Consider the following 18,706-nt stretch of genomic DNA (forward strand, 5'->3'; position numbering starts at 1 on the left):
CGTTTTCAACTTGTGATGAGAGTAGCTGAGTAATAGATCACCTTTTATCCCAGTCACCACCAAGCATTCACAGGTCAGGTAAACCTACAGGTCCTACTGCGGGACTGGAGAAGTACTTGCAATTCTCCTTTTGTTTTCTAATTAAATTCCTGCCCCCTCCCGCAGCTCATTGGGAGAAAGGCATGTTTCCATTGAATATCAAAAGGCTAAGGGATCCATCGATAAGAAGCTCTGTGTTGGCATAGATCAACTTCCTTCATAGTGCAAGAGGCCAGTTGGGATATGTTATAAACTCTTAACATTTAGTATCTACCAGGCTGGTGCCACTGAACTATAAAATGGTTGATCTTATGTAAGCAGTACAGATGGCTCACACTGAGACTTGGTGCAGCAAATCTTGAGGGTATGATTGCTTCTCACTGATATGAGCAACATAACAATTTATTTAACAAGGCATGCTCTCTCTCCTCAAAACTGCGCAGATCCAGGCAACTGACGATTGGTTTTGTCAGTTTTTAATTTGCATGCTGTGATGAAACCTATACAATTGCATTAATGTTGTTAATCCAGTGTTAACTTTTACACTAATAACCACATGATGTTGTAATTATTCTGCAACGTTAGCAAATCTGGGCAAGGGGTGGCAGGTCGAGAAAGTAATAAATTACAAACAGCTTAACTGTGCAGAGTAATTACAGATAAAATCATCAGGACATTTGAGTAGTTGTGTAACTAAATAGCGCAGTAGAAACTGTTTCATCCCTTTTGGTGGAAACCAATTTCTGTAAATTAGCTGATCATGTATGTCGTAATTCCTGCAACTTCCTGCTTGTGCACGACGCAAGTCACCTTCAGAAGTCGATTGCATTTTCCTAAAGGAATGGCGAAATTAATGAGGCACAGGATATTGTTGGAAATGCCATGAAGATAGTTGGGCTCTCTAATCGAGACACACAATCTTAGGTTCATGTTGTTTGAATTTGAATAGCATAAATCATTGAGCAATACTTATTAAGGCTTTATACAAATGATCTGTTTGAAGACAGAAATTCAGTTTAAACAAGACAAAAATAGAGACTGACTGACTACCTTATGTTTTGCAGTGCATGGATCAAAGTAGACCAGCTTAAATCCTATCACCTTCACAAGGAGGAAATGATCAAATCTACCAAAGGGAAACGGTTCCAACAGGCAGTGGATGCTGTTGAGGAATTTATTAAATCTAAGGTAAGGTGTGCCATTGCCTCATGGATCAAAAATGTTCTCACAAATTAGTTTGAGAGAATAAGTCAGGGTTTCACAATGTATCTTTAAACTGGTTTCCATATAAAGCTCACTTGTGTTCCAGGATCATGGACTTTTAAGTGTATGGTGTCAAATCTGAAGGTCCTTTGTGCTTCCTGAATAAATATTATACCTACCTGAAGAGTACTGATGTTCCTGCATGTGTGTTCTAAACAGTAAATCTCATTTACTTTGAATGGAGTGGATGTAAGCACCTGTACAGTGTTCTTTCCATGGGTGATGGAATTGAAGTTTGAGATGGACAGCTTGAGTGCATAACTAAAATAAAAATAGAAAATGCCAGGAGTACTCAGGAGGGTAAATGGTATCTGTGGGAAGAACATTGGAAAAGGTTGGGGTTGGGAATTTTTGGACTATGCATTGATTTGTTTTGCTTGCTGATCATGTTATATGACGGGCAGTTTTCTCTGCACAACTATTGCTTGACCTGCACATTTCTAGCATTAGTGGTTATTTTACTTTGTATAACTGTGTTGCTTGCCTGTTATTGATGCTACAGTAAATGGTTTGGACTGGGTTGATGATAATTCTCCATTGTAACAATCCTACAACAGCTTAAACTCAATTCCATAACTGCTTAAATATATGTAAACACAATATGCAAATAATTGAGTGTGAAATGAAAGCCATTGATGTTATGGAGACCTGATCTGTGGGATTGACTTACCCTGAGGGATGCCATAAATGAAGTTTAATTAAAAATCTTCTCCAGTTAAATATTGCTAAGACTGAAGTCACTTTTCATTTTCCACTACCAACTCCATCCCTTCAAAGTCTGAGATTAACCCAGTCTATTTGCAATCTCGGTGTTGCATTTCATCCTGCGATGAGCATATTTGTGCTATTACGAAGACCACCTATTTCCATCTCCATAACATCTCTCATCTGCTGACATGTTTATCCAGGCCGTCATTCCCTCCAGACTTGACTATTCCAGTGCACTCCTGGCTGGTCTCCCATATTCAATCTTCTGCAAAAATAGGTCACCAAAATTCTGTTGCCTGTCTTGCAGGATGTCCCATTCCCCTATCCGCCCCTGTGCTCATTGAACTACATTTTAAAATTAGTATGTTTGTTTTCAAATCCCCCCCCCCCCCCCCCCCCCCCACCGCCCTTGCCCCTTTTCCAATGCAATGATCTTCCCAGATATTTGTGCTCCTCTAATTCCGATCCCTTGTGTATTCCCAATCATAACTGCTCTATCATCGATATCTAATTTCAGTTGTCTCATAGAATCCCTACAGTGAAGAAGTAGGCCATTCGGCCCATCAAGCCTGCACCGACAACAATCCCACCCAGGTCCCACGCCACATATTTACCTGCTAATCCCCTGGCACTAGGGGCAATTTAGCACAGCCAATCCACCCAACCAGCACATCTTTTGAGTGTGGGAGGAAACTGGTGCACCTGGAGGAAACCCACGCAGACATGGGGAGAATGTGCAAACTCCACACAGACAGTCACCCGAGGCTGGAATTGAGCCTGGGTCCCTGGTGCTGTGAGGCAGCAGTGCTAATCACTGTGCCACTGTTCCGTCTCAGCCCCAACCCCTGGAATTACTTCACTACGTCTCTGCACCTCTCTAACTCGCTTTCCTCCTTGAAGACTTTCCTTTAAAGCCTTTCTCTTTTGACCATCTGAGCTAATCTCTCCTTTCGCTTGATGTCAAATTTTGTTTTATAATGCTCCTGTGAAGCACCTTGGGATGTTTTACATTTAGTTAGCATCTTCAACATATAGGTTGCTGTTGTTATGGCCAGTACTGCACGTGGAGTATAAATCATAGTCCTACAGGCCTTTTAGAATGTGTTCTATCTGTATCATGCAGTGGTATCTAGGCTTCATTTTTAATGGGCAATTAAGTCAAAACGGGTTTACTGCCATGCTGTTACCCAGTTAGTTTGACTATTAATGTGAGGAATGATTATTGTGTGATATGTGTTTGGAATGTTTGAGCTTTAAAATTTGAAGAAAAAATAAATTTGGTACCTGGAAAAATCATAGCATTTGCATCACTTATCAATGATTTTTACCAACACAGATCTTGAATAATTAATGAGTAAAGGAACTCTGGATATGGTCTTAATACAGTAAGGAGTCTAACAACACCAGGTTAAAGTCCAACAGGTTTATTTGGTAGTAAACGCTACCAGATTTTGGAGCGCTGCTCCTTCGTCAGGTGAGTGGGAGATCTGCTAGCAAACAGGGCATATAAAGACACACACTCAGTTTACAGAATAAGGAATAATGATTGGAATGTGAGTCTTTACAGCTAATCAAGTCTTAAAGGTACAGACAATGTGAGTGGAGGGAGCATTAAGCACAGGTTAAAGAGATGTGTATTGTCTCCAGACAGGACAGTTAGTGAGATTTTGCAAGTCCAGGCAAGTTATGGGGGTTACAGATAGTGTGACATGAACCCAAGGTCCCGGTTGAGGCCGTCCTCGTGTGCAGAACCTGGCTATCTGTCTCTGCTCAGCGTCTCTGCGTTGTCGTGTGTCGTGAAGGCCGCCTTGGAAAACGTTTACCCGAATATCAGAGGCTGAATGCCCGTGACCGCTGAAGCGCTCCCCAACAAGAAGAGAACGGTCTTGCTGGGTGATTGTCGAGCGGTGTTCATTCATCCGTTGTCGTAGCGTCTGCATGGTTTCCCCAATGTAGCATGCCTCGGGACATCCTTTCCTGCAGCGTATCAGGTAGACAATGTTGGCCGAGTTGCAAGAGTGTATACCTGGTGGATGGTGTTCTCACGTGAGATGATGGCATCCCGTGTCGATGATCCGGCACGTCTTGCAGCGGTTGCTGTGGCAGAGTTGTGTGGTGTCATGGTCACTGTCCTCCTGAAGGCTGGGTAGTTTGCTGCGGACAATGGTCTGTTTGAGGTTGTGCGGTTGTTTGAAGGCAAGAAGTGGGGGTGTGGGGATGGCCTTGGCGAGATGTTCGTCGTCTTCAATGACCTGTTGAAAGCTCTGGAGGAGATGTTGTAGCTTCTCCGCTCCGGGGAAGTACTGGACGACGAAGGGTACTCTGTCCACCGTGTCCCGTGTAAATTGAGTTTGTGTGTTTATATGCCCTGTTTGTTGGCAGATCTCCCACTCACCTGACGAAGGAGCAGCGCTCCGAAAGCTAGTGGTGTTTGCTACCAAATAAACCTGTTGGACTTTAACCTGGTGTTGTTAGACTCCTTACTGTGTTTACCCCAGTCCAACGCCGGCATCTCCAGATATGGTCTTAATGACAGGCTATCGGTCCTGAAGATTGTTTGAGACCAGATTCAGTGTAATTGCACATGGACAGGCAGTTCACATTTTTAAAATATGGGCAGAGATATTTATATTGGAGAGCGGATAGGAAGTCTGCACTGATGCAGATTTCTCATTCATACTGATTCTTTCAGTGTGGTGTTGCACGCGAAACAAGTGAGGTGTAGCCTTCAGATGAAATGAGATTAGAGGGCAGGAGGATCATGTCTGGGTGCACAGATGTTAGTGTATTCAATCCCAATTTTCATTATATCCATTATAAATTTCTATATTTGTGTGTGTGTAAGTTTGTCACACGATAATTACATCCATCTGCCATTGGTACTGCTGTTATGCTGACACTAAATGGAGCATGTAATTACAGAATGACAAGTTTGGATGGACAATTTCCCTTAAATTAGTATGTGAGAATTTATAATGTGGAAATTTGACAGGAACTATGCCCAAATGCATAATTTTAATATTACTAATTACACCTGGTAAATCAGGGCATGTTATTCTCTTGCCTATCTTTGATGTCTTTGTCTGACTTTCTCACCTTTTGTGTCTCCTCTCTCTCGCTCTTTCTCTCCCCCTTCACTCCTCTTATTTGCTTATACCCACATTTTTGTTTTCTTTGTGGTTGGCTGTTTTCCTTTAGTTGGTATAGTTTGGTATTACACAATGTGCGAGAGCCAATGGCTATTGTCTGCCTTTAGGATTGGGGCTGCAGGGAAGATTTGCCCTCCTCCAATTCACTCATGTTCCACCCAGCCTTTCCGTTCATCATGATTTATTTCCCTTTGACTCGACCTCTTGTGTTATCTGTTCCCACTGCTGCTCAATTTACCGGCTTCCCTTTTCCCTTCCTGTTTGCTCTTTTTACAATAAAGTACAGGAGAAAGGAAACTGTTTTTCCAACTCTGTCCCAAGGGTATTAGAAATTAGCGGCTCTGTTTCACAGCTATACGTGATCCGCATTGTCTTTCTGTCAGAATAACACCGATGGGGCCTCAGGCTGCAAGATTGCTGTCTGATAACCCTCACCTGCATGTCTGCTGACTGCTTTGTCAGATCACATTTTTTTTTTTTGCAGATCTTGTAGATAAATCTTCCTGTAATGTTGAATATCCAAAGTATTGATGATCTTCACTTCCTCTGCCTATTTACCCAAATGTATAACAATTCTGGCCCTTTGCCCGTTGATTTTAATTGCTTCACTGTTGGTGGCCTTGCTTTCAGCTGCCTGGGCTCTGATATTCCCTCCCAAAATCCCTGCAATTCTACCTTTATTTTCTTCCATAAGTGTACCCACAACCAAGCTTTTGGTTGCCTTTTTTGATATCTCCTTGTGTGTGCATCAAGTTTTTGTTTGTTTTACGACTCTGGGAAGTACCTGGACGTGTTTCACAGTACCATTTAATTTCAACTTTTTTTAAACTTAAAAATAAGGGCGGGGGGGTGGGGAAATCGCTTGTTTAATTTCTACCTTTTTTATTTTTCCGTTACCAATAGTTTTAACTGCAGTCTCTCAGTGCCAGGGACCCAGGTTAAATTCTGGCCTCGGGTCACTGTCTATGTGGAGTTTGCACGTTCTCCCCGTGTCTGCGTGGGTTTCCTCCCACACTCCAAAGATGCGCGGGTTAGGTGCATTGGCCATGCTAAATTGACCCCAGGGGATTAGAAGGGTAAATGTGTGGGGTTACGGGAATAGGGCCTAGGTGGGATTGCGGTTGGTACAGACTCGATGGGCTGAATGGCCTCCTTCTGTACTGTTAGGATTCTATGATTCATCATTTTCAGTTGATTTCTTAAAGTGGAGGTTTTTCTGTTTGCTTGGAATTATTCTCCTCTTCCCTTTTCTCAGTATCAACATTTTTCGTTAAAATTTAAGGCTTCTGGCCAGACGGTTCCCTTGTGCCTAGCACCACGGAACCTGCCTGTATGTCAGCCCTTGCATCCCTAATGGACCAGAATGTGACTTGTGTATGTTGCCCAGGGATTGAACAGAATCACGTCACTGTAATTGGTTTACTAATGTGAAATCAGGCGTATCAAGTTCTCCTATTCTTCTGGTGGGGGAAGAATGAACACTCTATTCATAGTACAACTTCAGCTGTAAATGATAAAATGTGGATTTGGTGATGATCTCTTGGATAACCATGCCCTGGACACACTCGTTTATAAAGGCCTTAATTGACTAATAGCAGCAAAACATGCCGTTTGCATTTGATGCCTTTTACTAGCATTGTAATCAACATATCTTTTTTTTTGAGTGTGGGAGTGGTTTACCTAAGTGTGTGGCTCCTTTAAATGTTTATTTTTTGCACAGTAACTTAAAGGCTTTAACCAGTGTGCAGCCTGTGTGGGGAACATTAGGGTTGCTGCACAGCTATAATGGAAGTTGGTAACAAAATCCTACTTCCGAGCTGCCTGCTGAGGGCACGTCACAGGCCACAGATGTCATCTGCTAAATTCAGCTCCACTGCTTACTGTAGTCAAGAAAATCTAGCTCTACCAAATTGCTCTGAGGAATGTGATTTATAATTTTGAATATTATTGATAAAACAGAATGGACCAATGAACGAAATCTATGAAGGCACTATACTGAATTTGAACACTGGTAGAAATGTTGTAACCAGTGTGAACATTTGTGCAATAGAACATTAAAATCATTTGAGTCGAACTTCATGATTAACTTTTTAAACTCCTGCTCATTGAGATATCTTCAAGGTCGACTGTAATATGGATTTGGTCATAAATTGATTCCCTTGAAATAACATTCAACAATTGCCACATCACTACACATAAAGGAACAGTTAACATGGCTTTTGGGCAGAAGCATATCAGTGACTTTACCTTTTGACTAATTTATTTTCAGGTATCTTCATTCACCTCGTCTGAAGATAAAAACAGGCACGTTTCGTCTGACGGTAAAAGACAAAATTCCTCTTCAGCAGAAATTTCAGAGCACAGTGCAAGGAAGAGGGGGCGACCGCCAAAGGAAGAAAAGGTTGGTCGAGGAGGGTAGACTTTAAATTATTTTCCTGTGACTCCAGTACACTTGTGCACATGCTAGTTGCTAGTACATGTCCAGGCATAGTGCAAGAACAATGTGTTTTTTCTTCTTCTGCAGGGAAATGGTTCATATAACTCGTGATATGGCGGTTAGGGCTTCTAGTGGAGAAATTAAACCGTTCAGTTAACTAAAATGATTAATGCATAGTAATGCTGTGCACAGGAGATAATGTATAGTCTCTATTTATACAATGTGACTTTTGTATTTTCTTTCTCCCACTTCAGGATGCCTTCCCTGAGCCGTCCTTGGTGAAGAGGTTGGTTACGGGTCCAGTTGCAGGATACAAATGGAAGGTGAGTCACAAGTTTCTTTAATTCCGAAAGCCACCGGGGCTAGCCATTTTGTAAAGTTTTTATTGACACACCCAATACATTAGAGGACTGCCCTCAATCATATTGATGCCAACGAGGCTTGTGGCAGTAAATTTGGGGAACATTGGATCTGTTTGAAAAGTTGGCGTGGAACACTAGCTGGTAACTATAGAATCCTGTTACTATCCATTTGTTATTTGGATTTTCTCAAAAAATGTAGTTATTCCGTACTTTAACATTGTGGCAGCTGATATAAAATGCATTGTTTGTGCTTCCCTTTTGAAATTCAACATATATCGATCGCCCAGGCACGGCTCCCAAAGAGTAGTATTGCTGGCAGACTGGCCAAGTTGTTCCACTACAGCTACAACACTGGCAATCTTGAGGTGAGAGTGACAGCCCTTGACATCAAGGCCGCATTCGACCGAGTGTGGCATCAAGGAACCTTGGTGAAACTGGAATCAATCGGTTTCAGGGGGCAAACAGTCTGCTGGTTGGAGTCATACCTGGTACATAGGAAGATGGTTGTGGAGGGTCAGTCACGTTAGCTTCAAGACATCTCTGCAGGAGTCCCTCAGGGTAGTGTCCTAGGCCCAACAATCTTCAGCTGCTTCATCAATGACCTTCCCTCTGTCATAAGGTCCGAAGGGGGATGTTGGCCGATGTGCATGTTCAGCACCATTTGCTGCAATCAAGTGGAACTTGCTTCGTAATAAATTGCTCACTGACGGTCAGTTAGGATATTGCCAGGGCAACTTGGCTCCTGAGCTCATTGCAGCCTTAGTTCAAACATAGGCAAATGTGCTGAACCACGGAGGCGAGAGTGACTGCCCTTGATATCAAGATTGCGTTTGATTGAGTATGGCATCAAGGAATCTGAGCAAAACTGGAGTCAATGGGAATCAGGGAGAAAACTCTCTGCTGGCTGGAGTCATACCGTCACATAGGTGGTGGTTTTTGGAGGTCAGTCATTTCAGCTCCAGGACATCACTGCAGGTGTTCTTCGGGACTGTCGTCGGCTCAACTCCTCAGCTGCTTCATCAAAGACCTTCCTTCCATCGTAAGGTCAGAAATGGGGAAGTTCTCAGATTACACAATGTTCAGTAACATTCACGATTCATCAGATGCTGAAACAATCCATGTCCAAATGAAGTCCACGTCCAAATACAACAAACCCTGGACAATATCCAGGCCTGGGCTGACAACTGGCAAGTAACATTCATAGTAAGAAGTTTAACAACACCAGGTTAAAGTCCAACAGGTTTATTTGGTAGCAAAAGCCACACAAGCTTTCGAGGCTCTGAGCCCCTTCTTCAGGTCATTCATGCCACACAAGTGTCAGAAAATTGCCATTTCCAACAAGGGAATCTAAACATTGCCGCTTGACACTCTGTGGCATTGCCATCACTGAATTCCCCACTATCAACATCCTGTGTGTTACCATTGACTAGCAACTGAACTGGGTTAGCAATTTAAATACTGTAGCTACAGGAGCAGGTCAGGGGCTAAGAATTCTGTGGTGAGTAACTCCCCTCCTGACTCCCCAAAGCCTGTCCATCTGCAAAGCACAAGTCAGGAGTGTGATGGAATATTCTCCCCTGGTCTGGATGAGTGCAGTTCCAACAACCCTCAAATGATTGACACTATCCAGGACAAATCAGCCCACTTGATTGACATCCTTTCCACAAACATTCATGACCTCCACCACACTAGCAGCAGTGTATACTTACTGTGAGATGCACTACAGGATCTCGCCAAGGCTCTTTAGACAGCACCTTCCAAACCCATGACCATTACCTTCGAGAAGGACGAGGGCAGCATATGCACGGGGAGCACCACGACCTAGAGATTCCCGTCCAAACCATTGGACGGGAATCCAATTCTGTACAGCTCTTTGAGGGTTCGCAAAAGTATGTTTCTATGTTGTGTAGTGAAAAATGTGCCTTCAACATCAGTTTTTCTCTGGTCCACTGATATAACCAACCTGCTTTTCCCTGAATCATTGGCACTAAAAGGTTTAAAAATAGAACGTACTAGATGGCTTACTTGCTGGAATCTTTAGCTGCATTCTCTGCTGCTTTTGTTGAGGCTTGATATGGAGGATTAGAACAGCTTTACAGTTTAGGTTCAAAAAGACCAGGGATAAATGTTTTCAAATCTGAATTCCCTGTGATCTCTAATTATAACGCGCACACTCCTTTTGGGAGTTGAAAATCTTCGCAATACTAATCTCATTGGGTTTTTAATTTGGCTGTCAGTCATTTTGTAATAGCAATTGGCTATAGCACCAGCTACAGCAAGTGATGACACCCTTCCTAAAAGGATGATTTACTTGGACAGTAAATGATAAACTTCCACTCAGTATGACTTGTCATCTTCATTTATTGTGTATTGTTTCTACAGGAAGGAGAATTGTAAACTACTTGACTGACTACTAAACAGGGTCCATACGGAAACTAGAAAGATCAGGGGTAGAAAGAACTTAGTACACTCAAATCTTGCATGAATTCAGAAAACCTTTTAACTTCCAGGAAAACAGTGGCTGAATTTACCAACATTGTTTAAAATTTATTTATTAGTCACAAGTAGGCTTGCATTAATACTGCAATGAAGTTACTGTGAAAATCCCTTAGTCGCCACACTCTGGCACAATGAGGGAGAATTTGGCACGGCCGATGCACCGAACCAGCATGTCTTTTGGGAGGAAACCGGAGGAAAGCCACTGGGTGAATGTCCATGACCCAAGCCGGGAATCGAACCCAGGTCCCTGGCGCTGTGAGGCAGCAGTACTGAAGAGAACGGCAAAATATAGTATTTCGTTCATCGTTCTCGGGCACTTTGGCTTTTGAAAATCAAGTTGCATTCTACCTAACTAGTTTCATCTTCTGTTTGATGCTGAAACCAGCAATGTTAGCTATGCATGATTAAATTGGCATAATTTATAGTGTAGAGTACTATGCTAGTTAGAACTTGCCTTGAATGTTAAATTGAATGATCAGTTGAATAACTTCTTAAGGGTTTTTGTTAATAGGAACTCCTAACTTGTGGGTGGACTGAGTGCTTGTCATGTTTGAATCACAACTGAGACAGTGAATATTTAAATGGTGCTTTGTGTGTCCTCGTGTAGAAAAGTAGTGCAATGGATAGAGAATTTAGCTTTAGCGCTGTCTGGTATAACAGAATGAGAGGCTAATTGTTTGCTTCATGTATACAATGTATGTATTGTAATTGTCACTTTCAGATCTCCGATGGAAAAGGGGGTGTTTCAAACTTAGGTTCTTTCTTGAGAGATCCTTTGGAGGACAATTGTGCTAGTCACTCCAATATAGAGAATCCCTACCGTGCAGAAGGAGGCCATTCGGCCCATCGAGCCTGCACCGACAGAAGTCCCACCAAAGATCTATCCCCGTAACCCCACGTATTTACCCTGCTAACCCCCCTTACACAAAGGGGCAATTCACCATGAGAGAAAATGCTGGAAAGCCATGGCCAATCAATCTAACCCCCATGTCTTTGGATTGCGGGAGGTAACTGGAGCACCCAGAGAAAACCCACACAGACACGGGGAGATCATGCAGACTTCACAAGTTGCCCAAGGCTGGAATTGAACCCGGATCCATGGTGCTGAGAGGCAGCAGTGTTAACCACTGTGTTACCAGCTTGCTTCAGTCTAAGCATCTTCAATTTAGAATGTAGATTATACTGTACCCTAGAAACTTACCAAATGTGCCTTGTGATTTGAACTGGATATTTGTGAGGGTTTTTACCCTATGGGGGTGTTTCAATCTCTTTGGAAGCCAGATACAGATCATTACACAGCAAATGAGTTTGCATAGCAACAGTTGATGATTGGACCCCATTCAGTTAGTACAATGTGACTTGTGTAACATTACAAAATAACAAACATGCTTCCCTTCCCCACATCCGGTTATCCTTCTAGATGTAAATTTAATATCCGAATATTCTTTTTAACTATCTGGACCGAGTGAACGCTTTCACTCGAGCTTCATCTTTAGAAGTTTGACGGCACATTTATTTTAATCTCTGTTCACAACCTATGGTGTGACCTCTGCCAAATAATCATTACCGAGCAACCGAGACAGGGGAGTCTCCCTAATGTGTGAAATCTTTGGGAAGCAACTTCAAAACTGAGCTCGTTGGTGTTTTAATCATGCTTTGTCTCAGTACCTCTATTTAGTTAAACTTGTTTGAATGTATTTAACTCATCAAGCCTTTAAATATAACCGTCATCTGCCCCAATTTCCTCCTGAGGGTCAGAAAATCTTGAATCTAGACATCCATACAAAATGGAGAGTAGGGGTTAATTGATAAAAGCTGTGTTCGCATGAACCTAGATTAGGTCAACTGCCCTCACCGGTGAATCTTGTGCAACCAGGATTTGAAGTCGGTTGTAGACTACAGGAGAGGTGATGGCCTACTGTATTATCGCTAGACTATTAATCCAGAAACTCAGCTAATGTTCTGGGGACCGGGATTCGAATTCCGCCACGGCATTTGAATTCAGTAAAAAGAAAATATCTGGAATTAAGAATCGACTGATGACCCATTGTCGATTGTTGGAAAAACCCATCTGGTTCACTAATGTCCTCCAGGGAAGGAAATCTGCCGTCCTTGCCTGGTCTGGCCTACACATGATCCCAGAGCCACAGCAATGTGGCTGACTCTCAACTGCCCTCGGGCAACTAGGGATGGGCAATAAATGCTGGCCAGCCAGCGACGCCCATGTCCCATGAATTTTTTTAAAGTGATTTTTATACTGAGGTTACTGACTTTGATTGGAGAACGTAACCGAGATAATGTATTTAGGTTGGTGCATTCGTGATCAGAATCATTGCGATACTAATGATTTATTAAAGCAGAACAGAGACCCCTCTGTCCCATTCCATGCTTCCTTCAAATGAATATACAGCTTTGCAGTAATTGAATTACCCAAAAGACTTGGAAGAAAAAGGTCTCGAGTGGAAAACGGTGAGCGCTATTATTGACAGCCTCGTTTATGGTAGTGGAAGCTGACCTGTTGGTAGCTTTCTGCCCAAAAGATGGGAGTGATAAATGGTTGCGAAAGTGTTGAACGTCCTTTGGTCCATTTCTTTCCGAAACACTGAATCATTGCAAAGCTGCTGTGTTTTCTTGTTGACTAGATTTCTATTAATAAACCTCGTCAGGGAGGGAGGGAATTTCTGGTGCAATTTTCCCACTCGTCTCGAATAGAAATCTTCATTCAGTTCTAGTATTGGAGTATGATTACTCGCCTTGCTCAGATTTGGTTTTTCTAATTGCAGCAAGTAAAGGACGACCCTCACTTCCATCACTTTCTGCTCAGTCAGTCTGAGAAGGTAAGATGGTGCATTTAGTGTGCAGTCTAGTAGTGCAGTTCATTCCAGTAATAAGCAAAATGCTAGGTAGCAGAAAACTTTGGTTTCCTTTCTAATTATGCTTCACCTTTTTACCCCATTTTATAGCTGCATTTTCCTAAATATGTTGCTGTTGTCTTTTGCCTTATTGGTGAGAAGGTCTTGGTTGACTGCCAGTGTGTTCAGCTAACTGAGGGTGCGCTTGCTGCAGACGGTCAACAAATGTGTTTCCTCAATTCAGGATACATTATCCTGGGGTATCCGGTGTCTGGTAACAATGGAAACTGATCCTACAGGCAGAAAGCAACTAGACTGACCCGTTACTGGGCCACAAAATATTAGCCCATCAAGACCTGGTGTTCTCACTTTTACTTAAGTATCCTGTTATTTGAGTAAAGTACAGACTTGATTGATTTTTAAAAAGCGGTTTAAAAGAATTAATTTAAAATTGCATTATTTTACCAAATAACTGTTTTAGGGCTATTCGGCTTGAGACTAACCACAACTTCAGCGTTTAGCGCAGGGCAGATCAACCCAGAAATACACAAGTTGTGATCTGTCACTGTTGCTCCATCATAGACTGTGCTGTGGGCCCCCACCCAGAGGTAACCTCACTGTCCCCTTGACACATAACTGAAATCAGTCCCTTTGCCCAGAAGTTCCCCTGTTCAGCGCTCTCGTTGCTGTCAGAAACAGGATTTAAGAAGTTGCACCTTTCTCTCAGTTGGGTGTAACCAGGATTTTAACAACCATCTCAGTATTAACTTGCTGAGCAAAAGATCAGTTCATGAAAGCATTGTTTTACATCTGTGAGGTGTTGGTTAAAAATCTCCATTTTGGATTAATTTTTCAGAATATTTCTGCCCTCAGCCCATGTGTATGTGCACATGTTTTATTCTGAATTTTTTAAGTGATTTGATTTTGGTGCTTTATGTTTCCTTGATAAGAGAATTTTTAAAAATGTGATTGGCTGCTTGGGACAGCTTGACGACAACTAACTCCGCACTTTTGAATCCCTATTGTATAATGTTGCCACGCATTGCATGGTGAGAGAATTCCCATTCTCGTCGCTGAGATTGCTAGACCTCTCGGCACGAATTCCAAGCTCAGTGTTCCTGCTTCAACACTAACTGCAAGCGCTGGGTCCAAATGTTCTTTGAAGATGAGAACCAAAAACCCCACGTATTTGACATAGATAGAATGCAAGACTGGGCGGAGAAGTGGCAGATGGACTTCAACCCGGATAAGTGTGTAGTGATCCATTTTGGCAGATCCAATGGGATGGAGCAGCAGTATAAAATGAAGGGTACCATTCTTAGCAGTGTAGAGGATCAGAAGGACCTTGGGGTCCGGGTCCATAGGACTCTTAAATCGGCCTCGCAGGTGGAGGATGCGGTCAAGAAGGCGTACGGCGTACTAGCCTTCATTAATCGAGGGATTGAGTTTAGGAGTCGGGAGATAATGCTGCAGCTTTATAGGACCCTGGTTAGACCCCACTTGGAGTACTGCGCGCAGTTCTGGTCACCTCATTACAGGAAAGATGTTGAAGCCATTGAAAGGGTGCAGAGGAGATTTACAAGGATGTTGCCTGGATTGGGGGGCATGCCTTATGAGGATAGGTTGAGGGAGCTTGGTCTCTTCTCCCTGGAGAGACGAAGGATGAGAGGTGACCTGATAGAGGTTTACAAGATGTTGAGGGGTCTGGATAGGGTGGACTCTCAGAGGCTATTTCCAAGGGCTGAAATGGTTGCTACGAGAGGACACAGGTTTAAGGTGCTGGGGGGTAGGTACAGGGGGGATGTCAGGGGTAAGTTTTTCACTCAGAGGGTGGTGGGTGAGTGGAATCGGCTGACGTCGGTGGTGGTGGAGGCAAACTCGTTGGGGTCTTTTAAGAGACTTCTGGATGAGTACATGGGATTTAATGGGATTGAGGGCTATAGATAGGCCTAGAGGTGGGGATGTGATCGGCGCAACTTGTGGGCCGAAGGGCCTGTTTGTGCTGTGACTTTCTATGTTCTATGTTCTAAAACCAGAAATATGGGCCGGGATTTTCCGGCCGTTCACATTCTGCCACCGCTGCAAGCAAGGACGGAGAATTTGGTGCTCGGCCAAGTCTCCGTTCACCGCAGCCCGGCCAGCGAATCCCACTGGCCTGAACAGCCGGCAAATTCCAGCCATAACTTTTCATCTAAAGCAGATGCTGATGAATGTTCGCTAAATATCTTTTGCATGTCGTATGAGGAATTGGTATAACAAAATCTTGTGTTTCCATCGGTCTCTCAGACTTCCTCCCCCAGTTACTTGATGGCAATAGTTGTGATAACTGTATTGCATGAAACATGCTGGCTTCATGACACAATGCTATCAAGTCATTCAGTTTGCATGACTCTTTAAAGGTTGAAACTCCTCCTTCCCCTTCGTTCTTCGTTTCTGTGCACCCAGCATAGAATCATAGAATCACTGCAGTGCAGGAGGAGGCCGTTCCGCCCATCGAGCATGCACCGATGGCAATCCCACTCAGACCCTCTCCCCATAACCCCACGTATTTAACCTGTTAGTTCCCCTGACATTAAGGGGCAGTTTAGCATGGCCAATCAACCCAACCCACACATCTTTGGATTGTGGGGGTTAAGAACTCGGGTAGGCAACCTCCTCTCAGGTAACCCTGAAATGCACTGCAATAATTGAAGTCCTATCCACAACATTGTGGCCGCAATCGGCAGTTCACCCTATATATGGGGATGGCATGAATGTTGGAGCATAGCACATTGAACTGTCATTGTACATTCAGTATCAATGTGTTAATTGTCCCTTCTGATTCTATATATTCAAAGATCTGACTGAACAGAGACCCATCTGAACTGTGGTTTTGAATATAGAATGGGTTACTTTGTAGTCTACAGAAGTAATTTAGCGTAAATGTAAAAAGTACTTGGAGTGCTTTTGTATTTGGGGAACTGAGAATATATTTTTTGTGTCTGCCTCGTTGTAGCTGTCAAATTAGCCCATCAGAAAGACCAAGCTGTCATTGATATGCCTCCAGATTTACTATTGGACCAAATAACTAGATGAAAGTCAAACATTTTAAAAAGTCTGTGACTTTGAAACCTACTATTTTTAGATTGCGGGTCATGCGACTCTCATGTTGTATTTTTCCAAGTTTTGAAATTCGCATGTGAATACTTAACACCTTGTGCTGTGTTCTTTTATAGTATTTGAAACTGGCATTAGCCCATTTAAGATTAAAGATTTTATCGTTTGATTTATAAACAACACTAAAATTTACTAATTGTAAAGTATATAAACTTATCAGTTGCCTAGTGGCATTCTGTGAAAATAGTATTTTTGCACTAAAATTGTCGCACTATATGCTTAGAAAACACAAAACAATTCTTAACGTGCAAACTGATTGCATTTTAAGCTCATGTATTTAAATTAGTGTCCAATGAAATTTATCAAATCTGATTAAGGAAGATTTCCCATTAGAAAATCTTTTAAAATCCCTTTTAAGCTGTAGTTCGTTCCAATTTTTTAAAGTTTATTTATTAGTCACAAGTAAGGCTTACATTAACACTGCAATGAACATAGAACATAGAAAGTCACAGCACAAACAGGCCCTTCGGCCCACAAGTTGCGCCGATCACATCCCCACCTCTAGGCCTATCTATAGCCCTCAATCCCATTAAATCCCATGTACTCATCCAGAAGTCTCTTAAAAGACCCCAACGAGTTTGCCTCCACCACCACCGACGTCAGCCGATTCCACTCACCCACCACCCTCTGAGTGAAAAACTTACCCCTGACATCCCCCCTGTACCTACCCCCCAGCACCTTAAACCTGTGTCCTCTCGTAGCAACCATTTCAGCCCTTGGAAATAGCCTCTGAGAGTCCACCCTATCCAGACCCCTCAACATCTTGTAAACCTCTATCAGGTCACCTCTCATCCTTCGTCTCTCCAGGGAGAAGAGACCAAGCTCCCTCAACCTATCCTCATAAGGCATGCCCCCCAATCCAGGCAACATCCTTGTAAATCTCCTCTGCACCCTTTCAATGGCTTCAACATCTTTCCTGTAATGAGGTGACCAGAACTGCGCGCAGTACTCCAAGTGGGGTCTAACCAGGGTCCTATAAAGCTGCAGCATTATCTCCCGACTCCTAAACTCAATCCCTCGATTAATGAAGGCTAGTACGCCATACGCCTTCTTGACCGCATCCTCCACCTGCGAGGCCGATTTAAGAGTCCTATGGACCCGGACCCCAAGGTCCTTCTGATCCTCTACACTGCTAAGAATGGTACCCTTCATTTTATACTGCTGCTCCATCCCATTGGATCTGCCAAAATGGATCACTACACACTTATCCGGGTTGAAGTCCATCTGCCACTTCTCCGCCCAGTCTTGCATTCTATCTATGTCTCGCTGCAACTTCTGACATCCCTCCAAACTATCCACAACACCACCTACCTTGGTGTCGTCAGCAAACTTACCAACCCATCCCTCCACTTCCTCATCCAGGTCATTTATGAAAATGACAAACAGCAAGGGTCCCAGAACAGATCCCTGGGGCACTCCACTGGTCACTGACCTCCATGCAGAGAAAGACCCCTCCACAGCCACTCTCTGCCTTCTGCAGGCAAGCCAGTTCTGGATCCACAAGGCAACAGCCCCTTGGATCCCATGCCCTCTCACTTTCTCAAGAAGTCTTGCATGGGGGACCTTATCGAACGCTTTGCTGAAGTCCATATAGACCACATCCACCGCTCTTCCTTCGTCAATGTGCTTGGTCACATTTTCAAAGAACTCAACCAGGCTCGTAAGGCACGACCTGCCCCTGACAAAGCCGTGCTGACTACTTTTGATCATACTAAACTTCTCTAGATGATCATAAATCCTGTCTCTCAGGATCCTCTCCATCAACTTACCAACCACTGAGGTTAGACTCACCGGTCGGTAATTTCCCGGGCTGTCCCTGTTCCCTTTCTTGAATATAGGGACCACATCCGCAATCCTCCAATCCTCCGGAACCTCTCCCGTCTCCATCGACGAAGTTACTGTGAAATTCCCCTGGTCGCCACACTCCGGCGCCTGTTCGGGTCAATGCACTTAACTTGCACGTCTTTCAGAATGTGGGAGGAAACCACGCAGACACGGGGAGAACGTGCAAACTCCACACACAGTGACCCAAGCCAGGAATCAAACCCGGGTCCCTGGCGCTGAGAGGCAGCAGTGCTAATTACTGTGCTGCCAATTCTCTATTCTGATTTGGGTGATCTCGCCAATCAGGTTTTTTTTAAATATTGTGCCTAGTATAAGTGACTTGAGTTTGAATTTCTACTGTTCAGTGTTACCCCATTTCATTGCTATCAGGCCCATGGATCTTGGTGATAGTGCAGT

The 18,706-nt window shown here is 43.4% G+C and overlaps 1 protein-coding gene across 3 annotated transcripts in view; it reads left to right on the forward strand.

Annotated features, from left to right (window-relative positions):
* Positions 1 to 18,706, forward strand: part of glyr1 (glyoxylate reductase 1 homolog (Arabidopsis)) — a 42,824-nt gene that overhangs the window by 3,433 nt on the left and 20,685 nt on the right. For 2 of the 3 annotated variants that reach the window (XM_078240800.1, XM_078240801.1), the window contains exons 4-6: positions 1,104 to 1,227; positions 7,429 to 7,560; positions 7,851 to 7,919. In XM_078240800.1, coding sequence (XP_078096926.1) covers positions 1,104 to 1,227; positions 7,429 to 7,560; positions 7,851 to 7,919 — 325 coding nt within the window. Of the gene's footprint in view, positions 1 to 1,103; positions 1,228 to 7,428; positions 7,561 to 7,850; positions 7,920 to 13,240; positions 13,295 to 18,706 lie in introns of all 3 variants that reach the window. The other variant, XM_078240799.1, reaches the window with a different exon arrangement.

This window comes from Mustelus asterias, chromosome 23 (genome assembly GCF_964213995.1).
Source record: "Mustelus asterias chromosome 23, sMusAst1.hap1.1, whole genome shotgun sequence".
In the NCBI taxonomy this organism is placed as follows: Eukaryota; Metazoa; Chordata; class Chondrichthyes; order Carcharhiniformes; family Triakidae; genus Mustelus; species Mustelus asterias.